The sequence below is a fragment of the Panthera uncia genome, chromosome X (assembly GCF_023721935.1).
Source record: "Panthera uncia isolate 11264 chromosome X, Puncia_PCG_1.0, whole genome shotgun sequence".
NCBI classification, from domain to species: Eukaryota; Metazoa; Chordata; class Mammalia; order Carnivora; family Felidae; genus Panthera; species Panthera uncia.
The window spans coordinates 85,667,937-85,680,372 of NC_064817.1; the positions used below are offsets into that span (position 1 = coordinate 85,667,937).

Below are 12,436 nucleotides of genomic sequence, written 5' to 3' on the forward strand. Positions count from 1 at the left end.
CTACATTTGAGTACTTCTTAAATATGTGTTTAAAAGTCTGGCTAACAGGGGTGCCTGCCTGGCTCAGTCAGAGGTGCCTGTGACTCTTGATCTTGGGGTTGTGAGTTTGAGCCCCATGTTGGGTGTAGAGATTATATAAATAAATAAACAAACAAACAAACAAACAAACTTTAAAGAAGAAAGGAAGGAAGAATGGGAGGGAGGGAGGGGGAAGCAAGAGAGAGAAGGGAGGGGAGGGAAGGAGGGAGGAAGGAAGGAAGAAAGTCTGGCTAATATTCTGGATTTTTATCTGCAGATTTTTATCTTGGCACATCATTAGGCACAAACTGGCTTGATATGGATGGTTTTATTTCTTAAGATTCGAGTGCAAACTTAAAAACAAGAACAAACCAAGTTTTTCATTAGGAATAAACACAAAAATCAAAGTAACAATCCTGCGATCATGCATTTTTAACAGAAAGTACAAAATATGAATACATTATCATTTGTAACTACATTTGAAAATTAAAATATTTCTCTCCAAGTTCCAAATACCACACAATCATTAACCTGTCTTCTTCTTGTCACCTCAGAGACATTTGTCATGTGCTATCAGGAAAACATAGGCAAGGATTATTATGAATCAGTCTTTATGCCCCAAAGAAACATTATTCTCCTTAACTTCTGACTCTTTGAATCATTCACCTGTATCTCGGTTTTGAAAAGCCATACAATTATATCCTTCCACTCTAGGAAGAAAAACAAGAAAGAAGCAATACAAGTATCAAGGAGGCAAGATATTTTCATGTAATTAAAGCAAAAGTCACAAGTGTTCGATTTAGAAATATACAGAACTGTAGTAAAATCTTTAAGTACAACTTCATTTGATGGCTGACATGTCAGAATAACAGTGAACAATTTAAATAGGTATAAAAATGTAGGATTAAAATCTTTAGCCTCAAATACTCGAAAAGTCACTATGAACATGGAAAGACCGGTTTACATAAACATGTATATATATATATTTTTTTTTGGGGGGGGGGGATGAAAAATCAGGGGGTAGTGGCATCTCCCTGGTCCCTTAACAATATTTGGATTTTCCCAAAGAATTAGCAGCACCCAACTTGAAGTGTTAATTCCATGTTTCTAAAGGACCTATACAACAGATTAGTTGGCAGTGTTCTAGCTTTCTGGAGATGGGAATGGGTCAGGGTGAAGACACTGGGGTATGCATGCATTCACATATTTAAAATCACCATTCCAAATGGGGCGGGGGGGGGAATTCACATATTGAATAAAAGATCTAAGGAAATCATCCTTAAAGGATCAACAGTGGGCCAGAACAGCAGAAGCTGACCAGTAGTCTACTTGATGATGATGGTTATTCACTCTTCAAAGGCAAGTCGGGAAGAATGACAATACTCACATACACATAACTTCAGAGTGCTTGCCTTGAATTTGACATTGCAGAACACTGAACAGAAATCTCAACAAAAACCTTCATTCTTGCTTATAACAACACCAGACTATTTTTTCCTTTTCACCACCATATACAGAACATTTAAATATTTTCATTATAAATATCTTAGAGCAAAAAGAATGTATTTTGTTGCAGTGGTGGCCCATGTCTGTACAAAGCAATGTCAGCAACATATATGTGTGTATGTATATATATATATATATAATGATTAAGAAAAAAGTGCAAAGAATAACAGTATTAAGAAGTTTTGCTTTTTACAGTAACTATGGTTCAAGTGTGAAAATCTGTCAGATGTAGAATCCCAGATCTTAATGAAAGATTCAAAAAGAAGCCCGCATTGCCAAGTTACTGCATAAGTTATCAGTCCCTTATCGAGTATCTTCCCTTTTCCCTGATCTAGCATTTCCAGTTTCTCAACTCTTCCCACAGACAGGAAAATAGGGGTAACAGTGTATCCTTCCCTTTAACTTCCCCAAACTCCTCCGAGCAAATCATTCAGAGATTCAAACAAAATACTGGGGAGGTCATTCATCATCACCCGCTTTGCTCAAATTAAAGCTAAATGAATCAAATCAGCAACAGCAAGCAGACCTTAAATTACAAGGCTAATTTAATATGAGTACACTTTCAAATCAATCCCTGTTATCAAAGATAAATCCAGAACTGAAATTCTTTCCCAGGTGGTAATTCTAATGGATTTCATCACCTTTTTGAACACAGAAAATAAAAATACTTCCTGTTAAAATGTGATTTCACTTTTTACCATTTTACCCATGGTCTCAGTCCTTTCTTTTGAACAAACCTAGAAAGACAACTCTCGACATTCTTCAAAATGTACTTTACTCTTAAGTCGTTCCAATAATTACAGTTACTGATTTCAGACCTCTGAGTTTCCAAAAAAAAAGAAAAAAAACCAATTTCCCTTTAAATATATCACTAAGTAATTTTTGGTGCATTTAATGTTGTTGTATTCAGACTTCAGGCACTGTAATTATTCACAACATTACAATGATTCTATGTCTAACCTACGCCAACAATTATGAATCCTAAAATGGTTTCCAAGGTACTGTTTGATTCTGTAGATTATATTATGATTGAATTTTGCCTTCAAGATAAATTGTTGGAAGAGAATTTTAAAGCCCTGCAACACTTCTGCTTTGAAGTAGTGTTAGTACATATTTCTTTTGTCATACTTAATATTTAAGCTTCTTCTGAACTAGGAAGACAGTAGACATTGGAAAATGCAAATTACCTCAAACTACATTCTATACCAGCTCCAGTTCATTTTGTTCAACATTCAATATTTTCCTTTAAGAGAGCAAGCAGATGGTAGGCTAATTTTTAAAAGCAGAATTTTTGCTCTAAAATTAATGACACAGCTAACGGGAAACAACTTTTCGATTTCAGCTTCATGAGAACTAGGCAAAAACTAAGTTAAAGTAGACTCCATGACTATTTTAATCACTTTGGGTTTCTTTCTTTCTTTTTTTTTTTTTTTTTTTTTTTTTACCATGTCTTTAGAATGATACGCCCCTTACATTCTAACAGACAGCTCAATAAGGCTTAAAACTCTAGAACTGAAAAACCACCAGACAACCTCCCACACACCTGTAAATGACAGAGCAGCATTTTATTTGCCCCCATACATTCGCTCAATGTCTTTGAGGTAATGGTTCTTCAGTTCCTTTCTCTTCAGTTTGAAAGCATCAGTGACCAAACCAGTTTCAGGGGTCCATGGCTCTGGACTCAAGCGGACCTTGATAGGAATTTCAAATCGCTCCAGATTCACTGAAATGAGAAAGGTAGGGGGAAGGTGGGAGAGAGGGAAAGAAAGAGGAGATGGGAGGGAATAGTTAATTAATGATTCCGGTGCCTTCCAATTTCATCGTAGAGTTCTCAAACTATACCTGAATTGTTTCAGTTGAATACAGTTTTAGCCTACAGAGATTTTATTCTACCATATTCCTACCATATGTAGGAAAAGCCTTCAGAGCCTTCCTATTTGTTGTTTCTTCTGCCTGCGATGGTCTTCCCTTTTGGTAGCTGCATGGCTCATTTCCTTACTTCATTCACGTGTCTACTCAAATGCTACTCCTCGGGAAGGCTTCCCTGACCCTTCAGAACAGATGTCCCCGTACCCTCTTTGTCCATCCCTTGGCACGAGATTTTCTTCAAAATACTTATCGCCACCCCACACATCATGTATATTTGTCTCACCTGCTAGAACATAAGCTCCATGAAAGCAGAGTTTTTGTTTCGTTCACTGCCATCCACGGGGCCACATTAAGAGCCCTCAGGAAATACATACGTATATATTTATTCATTCTGCAGGGACCTAAACTGCTAGCCAGCCGTTCTTCTTGAGCTTTACTATGCATTCAAATTAGAATCAAAAGGGGGATTGTGAATTTCACACTTAAATGGTCTCAAGAATTGAGGTGGCACATACTGCACCTGAGTTAAACAACTCAGCACATGCTGAGATGTCAGAGCACAGAAAATAAGGACACAGAATCAATCAATAGAGTACTCAGTAATTTTAAATTCAATTACACTCCATCAAGTTATTATTAGTACAAGCTCATTCCTAAAATCCTGAAGACCCATTAACAGCAATGCTAATCTACAGATGAGCTTTATTTTTTTATTTATTTTGAGAGACAGAATGCGTGTAGGAGGTGCAGAGAGAGGGAGAGACAGAATCCCAAGCAGGGTCCTTGTTGACAGTGAGGGAGCTCCCAGATGAGATTTATTTTATATGCAATTATTTAAAACAGCAATTTTGGGGCACCTGGGTGGCTTAACTGGTTAGGCCTCCAACTCCTGGTTTGGGCTCAGGTCATGATCTAAGGGTTGTGAGACTGAGCCCCGTCAGGCTCCATGCTGGGTGTGGAGCCTGCTTAAGATTCTCTCTCTCCCTCTCTCTCTGCCCCTCTACCCCTTGCTCATGCTCTCTCTCAAAAAAAAAAAAAAAAAATTAAAACAGCAATTCTGAAGGAGCACACATCTGCATGTTTAAAAACTACTGCTAGACAGCCTAGGTGACTTTAGAAACAACTTGGTTTCAGTGACAAGCACAAAAAGAAATCAAACTCAGGGATGTTTTTGACCTACTACCAGTCCTGAGTTTTTCAAAAGCTGGATTAAATTACTGAATTTCTCATTAAAATCAGAGAAAAATATAAACTGGAGTGTGGAAAAATAATCTTTCCCATTACACAGAACCAAATCCCTAAAAGTAATACCTGAACAGGAACATGAAACTTGCCCAAATTAACCAGGTCTGCTCTGTTGATACATTACAGCTCAGATATGGGGGAGGTGCCAGAAATAAGCCCATCTGTTCCCAAGGTCACATCTGGATGTTAAGGATACAGTTACATCCTCAGCTATAGATTTGGCTCCCAAACCTTTTATTTCATAATACAGTAAAACCTTGGCTTGCGAGCATAATTTGTTCCGGAAACATGTTTGTAATCCAAAGCACTTGTATATCAAAGCAAACTTCAAGATCCATTGGCCCAGTTGTGATCATGTGACGTTCAGCGTCACGGACTATTTGCATTGCAAGACATCGCTTGTTTATCAGGTTAAAACTTATTGGAAATGTTTGCTCATCTTGTGGAATGGTCACAGAACAAATTACTGGCAATCCAAAGTTTTACTGTACTTCCCTTATTTACATAAGTCCTATTCCGGAAACACTGATAAAATCAGGACAAGGTAGGCATATTATTTCAGTTGCACACAAGCAAATTTAGGTATATTTATAAAAGTGACTCTATTTAATCTTCATGAACTAAATTCCTGTTCAAAGGGGAAAAAGGCTACATTCTGGGAAATGTACATTTTGGGAAATTTCATTTTGGGAACTCCTAAATATTATCTAGTACCACAAGCTTCAGAGAACAATGGGTAATACCCCAGTTTCTTATAAACAGGATACACTGCCAACAAGTGAGAAAGAGCAGGGGGAAGAAAAAACAAACAGAATTTTTACACGTGGCATTTTATATGAATTACCTGCAACATTATGAAATACAGCCTGCAGGTGGCAGCAAATATTGTTGGGTTTTTTTGTTTGTTTCCCTAGCCATTGGTAGTTGTCAAATCACTACAAAACTTTTCAGTTTGTATTCTTATGATAGGTAACCTGAAAGCAAGCCCCACTGGGGTTAATGAGGTTGAAACTAACAATTTAAAGCTTGTTTTTCAGAGACGTGTTTCTCCCTAATCAGCTATGGTTTCTTGCCAGACCCCACTAGCAAACCCGCTAGATGTCTCTGGAGAGGTATAAACTGAAGGTCATGGATATGGCTCCAGCCTGTGAACAAGCATTCCTTCCCCGAGATAATGAGCTTGACACCGATCCAGTTTATACTGACTCACAGAGCATGCACCTAGCCCCTCGCCTTGTCCTAAGAGGACCTCCTGAAGGCTGGGGCCATATTTTGTCTCCTCCTAATGGTAAGTCTGCACCGCAAAGTGAACATGGGATGTATGTTACTTATATGTGCAAGCTCCATCTTTCTTCATTCAGTTATAAGTTTCCCAGCCCTTTTCATCAAGGTGCATGTAATCCCAACCCGTATGATTATTTTTTAATAATTTTGTTTGAGAGAGCGAGTGAGCACAAATGGGGGAGCGGCAGAGAGGGAGACACAGAATCTGAAACAGGCTCCATGCTCTGAGCTGTCAGCACAGAGCCCGACATGAGGATTGAACTCGTGAACTGTGATATTATGACCTGGGCTGAAGCTGGACGCTCACCTGACTGAGACACCCAAGGTGCCCCCCAGCCTCTATGATTATTAATAAAGAAAAGAAAAGAAAAGAAAAGAAAAGAAAAGAAAAGAAAAAAAAGAAAAGAAAAAACATTGTCCTGTTCCCCTTCAGGAAGGCAGATTTGAGGCTTGCCCTTCTGTCTGTTTGGCTGCCTCTTAAACCCTTTCCTTGCTGCACAATGTCTCAGTGATTGGCTCTGCTGAATGTCAGGCACGTGAACTCAAGTTTGGTTACAAATGTGGTGAGCCAGCCAGGAGCTCATTGCACATGGTTTGTCGGCTCCCAGCCGGGAACAGGAGTCTGATGATGAGTCCAAGCAGCTGCCTAGGTTCCTTGTCGCAGGGACAGTTCTTGGGGCCCCAGCTGGACTGGGCACCGGACCTTTGCTGCTTAACTTTTGCAGCAATAGTTTTGGGGTTTGGTTTGGACAGACCTCTCTTGATGAGTACTTCACGTGGGATGGCACGTGAGCTTATTTCTTCCTCCCATTCAGTTGCCTTCAAATAGGGGGTTTTGGTTTGGCTCTCTTAGCTTGAGTAGGAAGCCATGTGGTTGAGTCAGTAAACCTCTGACTTTTAAGAAGAACTAGGAAGTAGGAAGCTGTTTCGTTCAGTTGGCGAAGTCCCGACTTTTGACGAGGACCCAACACTCTTCTGGGCTTTATTTATTGTGTTTCTTGCTGCAGTGTTTGGTATCTTTCGATCAAATGGGCCACATGCTAATTGGAAAATTGGAAATGCCTATTCAGTTCCCAAATGCAACCCTATGGGCTGTATTTCCCCAAACTTGACAATGTTTCATTATGAACCCATGAAAAGGGGGAAAAAATGGAGGCACGTGGGTGGCTCAGTCGGTTGAGCATCCAACTTCGGCTCAAGTCATAATCTCACAGTTCCTGAGTTGGGAGCCCGGTGTTGGGCTCTGTGCTAACAGCTCAGAGCCTGAAGCCTGCTTCAGACTGTGTCTCTTGCTCTGTCTTGGCCTCTCCTCTGCTGGCGCGCTCTCTCTCAAAGATAAATAAACATTTTTTTTTTAATTAAAAAAATGATCTTCTTTTTGCAACATGCAACATTGCTTGGCCACAATGTTCATTAGACTCTGGAGAAAAATAATGAACTAACAGACCCAGAAATTATAATGTTATCTTGCAATTAGCTTTGTTCTGTAAAAGGGAAGAAATGGGATGAAATACCCTATGTTCAGTTTTTTAGGATGCTGTATTAGAATAAGCCCATGCAGAAGAAATGTAATATTTTATTTCAACACACAGAGACAGACTTGGAAATTGGGCTTTTAATGTCCTCTCCACAAATATTAGTAAAACAAAGGCTATAAGACTTTGTTTGTATCTTGTGTATTTGTAGGTGTGTCCATAGATGTTGTAAATATATATTCTCTACCTCTGGGTGGTACTGTTAAGATTAATTCATAAAAGAGCTTTATTTAGTTGGTTTATAGGCAAGAGCTTGCTAAGAATTGGGCATTCTTGGGGCTCCTGGGTGGCTCAGTCAGTTGAGCTTCTGACCTTGGCTCAAGTCATGATCTCACAGTCCATAGGTTGGAGCCCCATGACAGGCTCTGTGCTGACAGCTCAGCCTGGAACCTGGAGCCTGCTTTGGATTCTGTGTCTCCTCTCTCTCTGCACCTCCCCCACTCACACTCTCTCTCAAAAAATAATTGTTAAATTTTTTTTTTAAAAAGAACTGGGCATTCTTAAAACTCAGGAAGATAGAAACCAACCCAAATGGTTTTCAAGTTCACATGATCTGCAAAAACAGTCAGTATTAAAGCTAACTTAAGGTTGTTTGTTTAATTAAAATGGAAATGTCTTTCAAGTTGCCAGCATTAGATGTAAAACTTTTATTCTGCCTGCATTTACTTAAGTCAAATAAGTTGATAGGATCTGTTACAATTTTTTTAAAATATGCCTTGGGAGAATGACTGTGATATCTTATAAAGTTTTTATGGGTGATCAAAATATAATTGTTGAGAGCAAGTAAATTAAGATAAAAAGGTTTCTAGGTAAACTTTTAAATAGCTTCCACAATCTTTGGTAACCTGAAACCTTAAAGTTAAATTCATTAAATATCCAGATCATTTCCAAATAAGAGAAAATAATAAAACATTCCTTACCGACCATAGGTTTATGCACTTTTGGTTTCTTTATTACAGAGAATCTAAAGATCAAGTGGGGTCTCGGGGCACCTGGGGGGCTCAGTTGGTTAAGCATCTGACTCTTGACTTCAGCTCAGGTCATGATCTCATGGTTTGTGAGACTGAGCCCCGCATCAGGCTCTGCGTTGACTGTGCAGAGCCTGCTTGGGATTCTCTCTCTCTCTCTCTCTCTCTGCCCTTCCCCCAGTCATATGTGCTCTCTCTCTCTCAAAAATAAATAAACTTAAAATAAAATAAGACAAAACTAACAAGATAAATTGGGGTCTCTTAGTAAACATGTTTTGTGCTTTATTAAGAGATTATACTATGAAAAGTCATAGGTTTCTAAAAATTATTAAATAAACTCATAAATGTGCTGAGCTAAAAAATTCTGGTGTAAGAGTCAGTTCACAATCAGTTACTATTAGTTTTCCCTAGAAATTGAAGTTTAAAATAGTTAAGAATTCTAATAAATGTAATTAAGGCTACTGGAAAAGGGGAACAAGTCTGTATGCAAAGAAAATGGTGTATAAAAGTGTTGAATCACTGTATCATACCCCTGAAACTAATATTAACAGTGTATGTTTACTATACTGGGATTAAAATAAAATTAAAAGAATAAAAATAAACCAAAAAAAAAAAAAAAAAAAACCAAAGGAAATGGGATATATAATTTTGGTTAAAAAAAAAAAAAGGTATGAAGAATGTGAATACATTTTTGTTGAGGGAAAAGGATATTGTCCTAAAATAATGAGACTAGTTATTTAAAAAAAAAAACTGAGGAAAAAAATCTTTTTTTTTTTTTTTTTTTTTTTTTTTTTTTTTTTTTTTAAGAGAGAGGGGGTTGTGGACAGAGAGAGAAAGAGAATCTCAAGCAGGCTCCATACTCAGCATGGAGCCTGATGCAGGGCTTGATCCCACGACCCTGGGACCCTGACCTGAGCTGAAATCAAAGGTTGGATGTTCATTGGGTGTTGTATGTAAGCCAATTTGACAATAAATTATATTAAAAAAAAAAAGAGTGGGACACTCAACGGACTGAGCCACCTAGGCGCCCTGGAAAAAATCTTAATGTAAAAAAAAAAAATTATGGAGGGTTTACAAAGGGAAAGTTTTGAAACAGAATTTTATGTGTGGTCAGGACTAAACTTGTAATAAATGAGTTTTAATATTAATAGTACACTAGTATAAGACTGGAATTTGTTTTTTCTCTGTGTTAGGATAACAAAGTTTTCTTAGATTGTTGGTATGCTCTTGATAGAAAATTACAAACAAAGGTTTTCTTCATCTGCCTGGAAAAACAATTTGTATGTTTTGTCTTTATCAGGCCATTGAAAATACTTAAGAAAGCTGAATCTTCTCCATATTGAAAAAGCTAAGTTTTGCTAATGCCTATACAACCTTCTGTGTTTACCTTTAAAATCTCGTATTGTCATCTTGGTTAAACAGATAATTATTAAGTTTTGTAACGATCTGTAATCGTATTTTGGTATGTATTTTAAAACGTTCTGATATTTTTGACAAACTTCTCCAAATTCAAATTCTAAATGAAATCTTTTCAACCAATTAGGCTTATTTATTTGGTTTGTCCAATTACACAAGAAGCATTGTCAAATAAGTGCTGATAAACTTTCTTTTAAAAAAAAATTTTTTAACATTTATTTTTGAGACAGAGAGAGAGAGAGAGAGAGAGAGCATGAACAGGGGAGGGTCAGAGAAAGAGGGAGACACAGAATCTGAAACAGGCTCCAGGCTCTGAGCTGTCAGCACAGAGCCCGACGCGGGGCTCGAACGCACGGACTGCGAGATCATGACCTGAGCCGAAGTCGGACGCTTAACCAACTGAGCCACCCAGGCGCCCCAGTGCCGATAAACTTTCTTAGGCTATACTGTGTAGATAAATGTTATGACTGTTCCAGAAATTATATAAAATTCCTAAGGTCTTGATATGTCCTGGTATAATGTCATCACTTGTAATTCTGATTACTGAAATGTTATGTGTTTGCAGAAGTAACCAAATTTGCCTGTCAATTGCATTATAATAAACTCTTATCAGATTTTTAACCATGGCCAATTTTTACATCTTTTATCATTTACAGACAGTTATACTTTTGCTCAGATGCTTTTACAAAAGCATCCTGCAAATGTGTTTCATCATGAGAGAGATTCATAAAAAAGACTTTCAACAATTACAGGTTTCTGATAACCTTAAGATCATAAAACTAACACTGGTTAAGAATCCAGAAAAACTGGATTCAAACAGAACAAAAACAACATGGGCCTGAAAGAACTGACAAAGAGGATTATATTTTTTATGACTCTTGTTTGAAACATGCTGGCTCTCTAATGTTGGCTCTTCCAAATTTAAAAAAAAAAGCTTTTTTTTTCTCTTAAGCTAACTGGTCTATAGCAATTTGATGAATTATACCTTTGTAAGCAAAATCGAAACATTTATCTTTTCCTCCCCACTTGGTCCCCCCAAAATTCAAAACTCCCAGTGATTATTCTTATTTTCATGGCAGTTACAATTGTTTGCTGAAGTTCAATAAGAATCTGTTCTCCTTGTAATAAGACACTACTGGAAACACTGGTTATATTACCAAGGCTTTGACTGGAAAGTCATATTTGAGGGCAACATGCACGGACCCGAACAGGACCAGACAGCTTTAAAGAACTAAGGTTCAGGGGCACCTGAGTGGCTCAGTCAGTTAAGCATCTGACCTCAGCTCAGGTCATGATCTCCTGGTTTGTGAGTACGAGCCCCACATTGGGCTCTGTGGTGACAGCTCAGAGCCTGGAGCCTCTTTCCAATTTGGTGTCTCCCTTTCTCTCTGCCCCTCCCGCACTTACTTTCTCTCTCTTTCTCTTTCTTTCTCAAAAATAAATAAACATAAAAAATAAAACAATTAAAGAGCTAAGGTTGAATTTATGGATCCAATAGCGCCCCTGGGAAATATCACCCTGATACCTTGCTCACAGAGTTCCCTGCAGCCATTCCAAGTGAGTAAAGAAGTCACTTCCTGGCAGGTGCAGGAACCTCAGGATATCTTGGTGGGGCCGGGGGAAACCTCAAGAAGGGAGGAATTCACCCAAATCTATAGGTGTTGCAGGCAAGTCTGAGGGCAATTATTTGGCTTGGCTTCTTAGCCTCAAGAGGCTCTTCAAAGTTCAACTCTGGGGCACCTAGGTGGCCCGGTCAGTTGAGCATCCCTTGATTTCAGCTCAGATCATGACCTTGATCGTGGGATCAAGCCCCTCATTGGGATCCTCGCTGAACCTGCTTGGGATTCCTTTTCTCTCTCCCTCTGCCCCTCCCCCACTCGAATGTGGGTACATGTGCTCTCTCTCTAAAATAAAAATAAAATTAAAAGTTCAATTTGAAACTTCCTTATGAAAAGTTCCAGCAAAGCAGATTCAAAAAGAACATACATGGCCAATCACTATTCTTGCTGCACTTATGTAAATAATTAGGCCAAGTTAAAACTGGATTTATTTTACAAATAAATTTGTCTAAATGTGGCAGATCTTTGATGGAAATGAGGGTGATTTAGAAAAATTATGTTTCAGTAACACAGCTTTGTGGATGTTACATGCTAGTTCTAATTACCTGTTTTTTTGAGTGTTTGCTGTCTCCCCATAAAACTGGGCTGGATAGTCAATTCTTCTGGTTTCCTCGCATATCTAGCCATGACTCTTCAAACTAAGGGTTCCAATTTTCTCCCACTCCCTTGACTTGAAATCATTTAAAACTAAAACTGGGGGCGCCTGGGTGACTCAGTGGAGCATCCAACTCTTGATTTCTGCTCAGGTCATGATCCCAGGGTCGTGGGATTGAGCCCTGTGTCAGGCTCTGCACAGAGCATGGAGTGTGCTTGAGGTTCTCTTTCTTTCTCTCTCTCTCTCTCTGCCCCTCGCCCAAGTTTTCTCTCTCTCTCTCTCTCTCTCTCTCTCTCTCTTAAAAAAAAAAAAAAAAACAAATAACTAAAACTTCCCTTTTCCTCAAGTGCTCTGAACTGAAGCTAGACTGCTCAAAGTAAA

General features: G+C 38.4%; 1 protein-coding gene across 2 annotated transcripts in view; it reads right to left on the reverse strand.

Annotated features, from left to right (window-relative positions):
* Positions 1–327: 327 nt before the first annotated feature.
* Positions 328–12,436, reverse strand: part of ACSL4 (acyl-CoA synthetase long chain family member 4) — an 86,612-nt gene continuing 74,503 nt past the window's right edge. For both annotated transcript variants that reach the window (XM_049644171.1, XM_049644170.1), the window contains one exon: positions 328–3,247. In XM_049644171.1, coding sequence (XP_049500128.1) covers positions 3,090–3,247 — 158 coding nt within the window. In that variant the 3' untranslated portion in view covers positions 328–3,089. The remainder of the gene's footprint in view (positions 3,248–12,436) is intronic.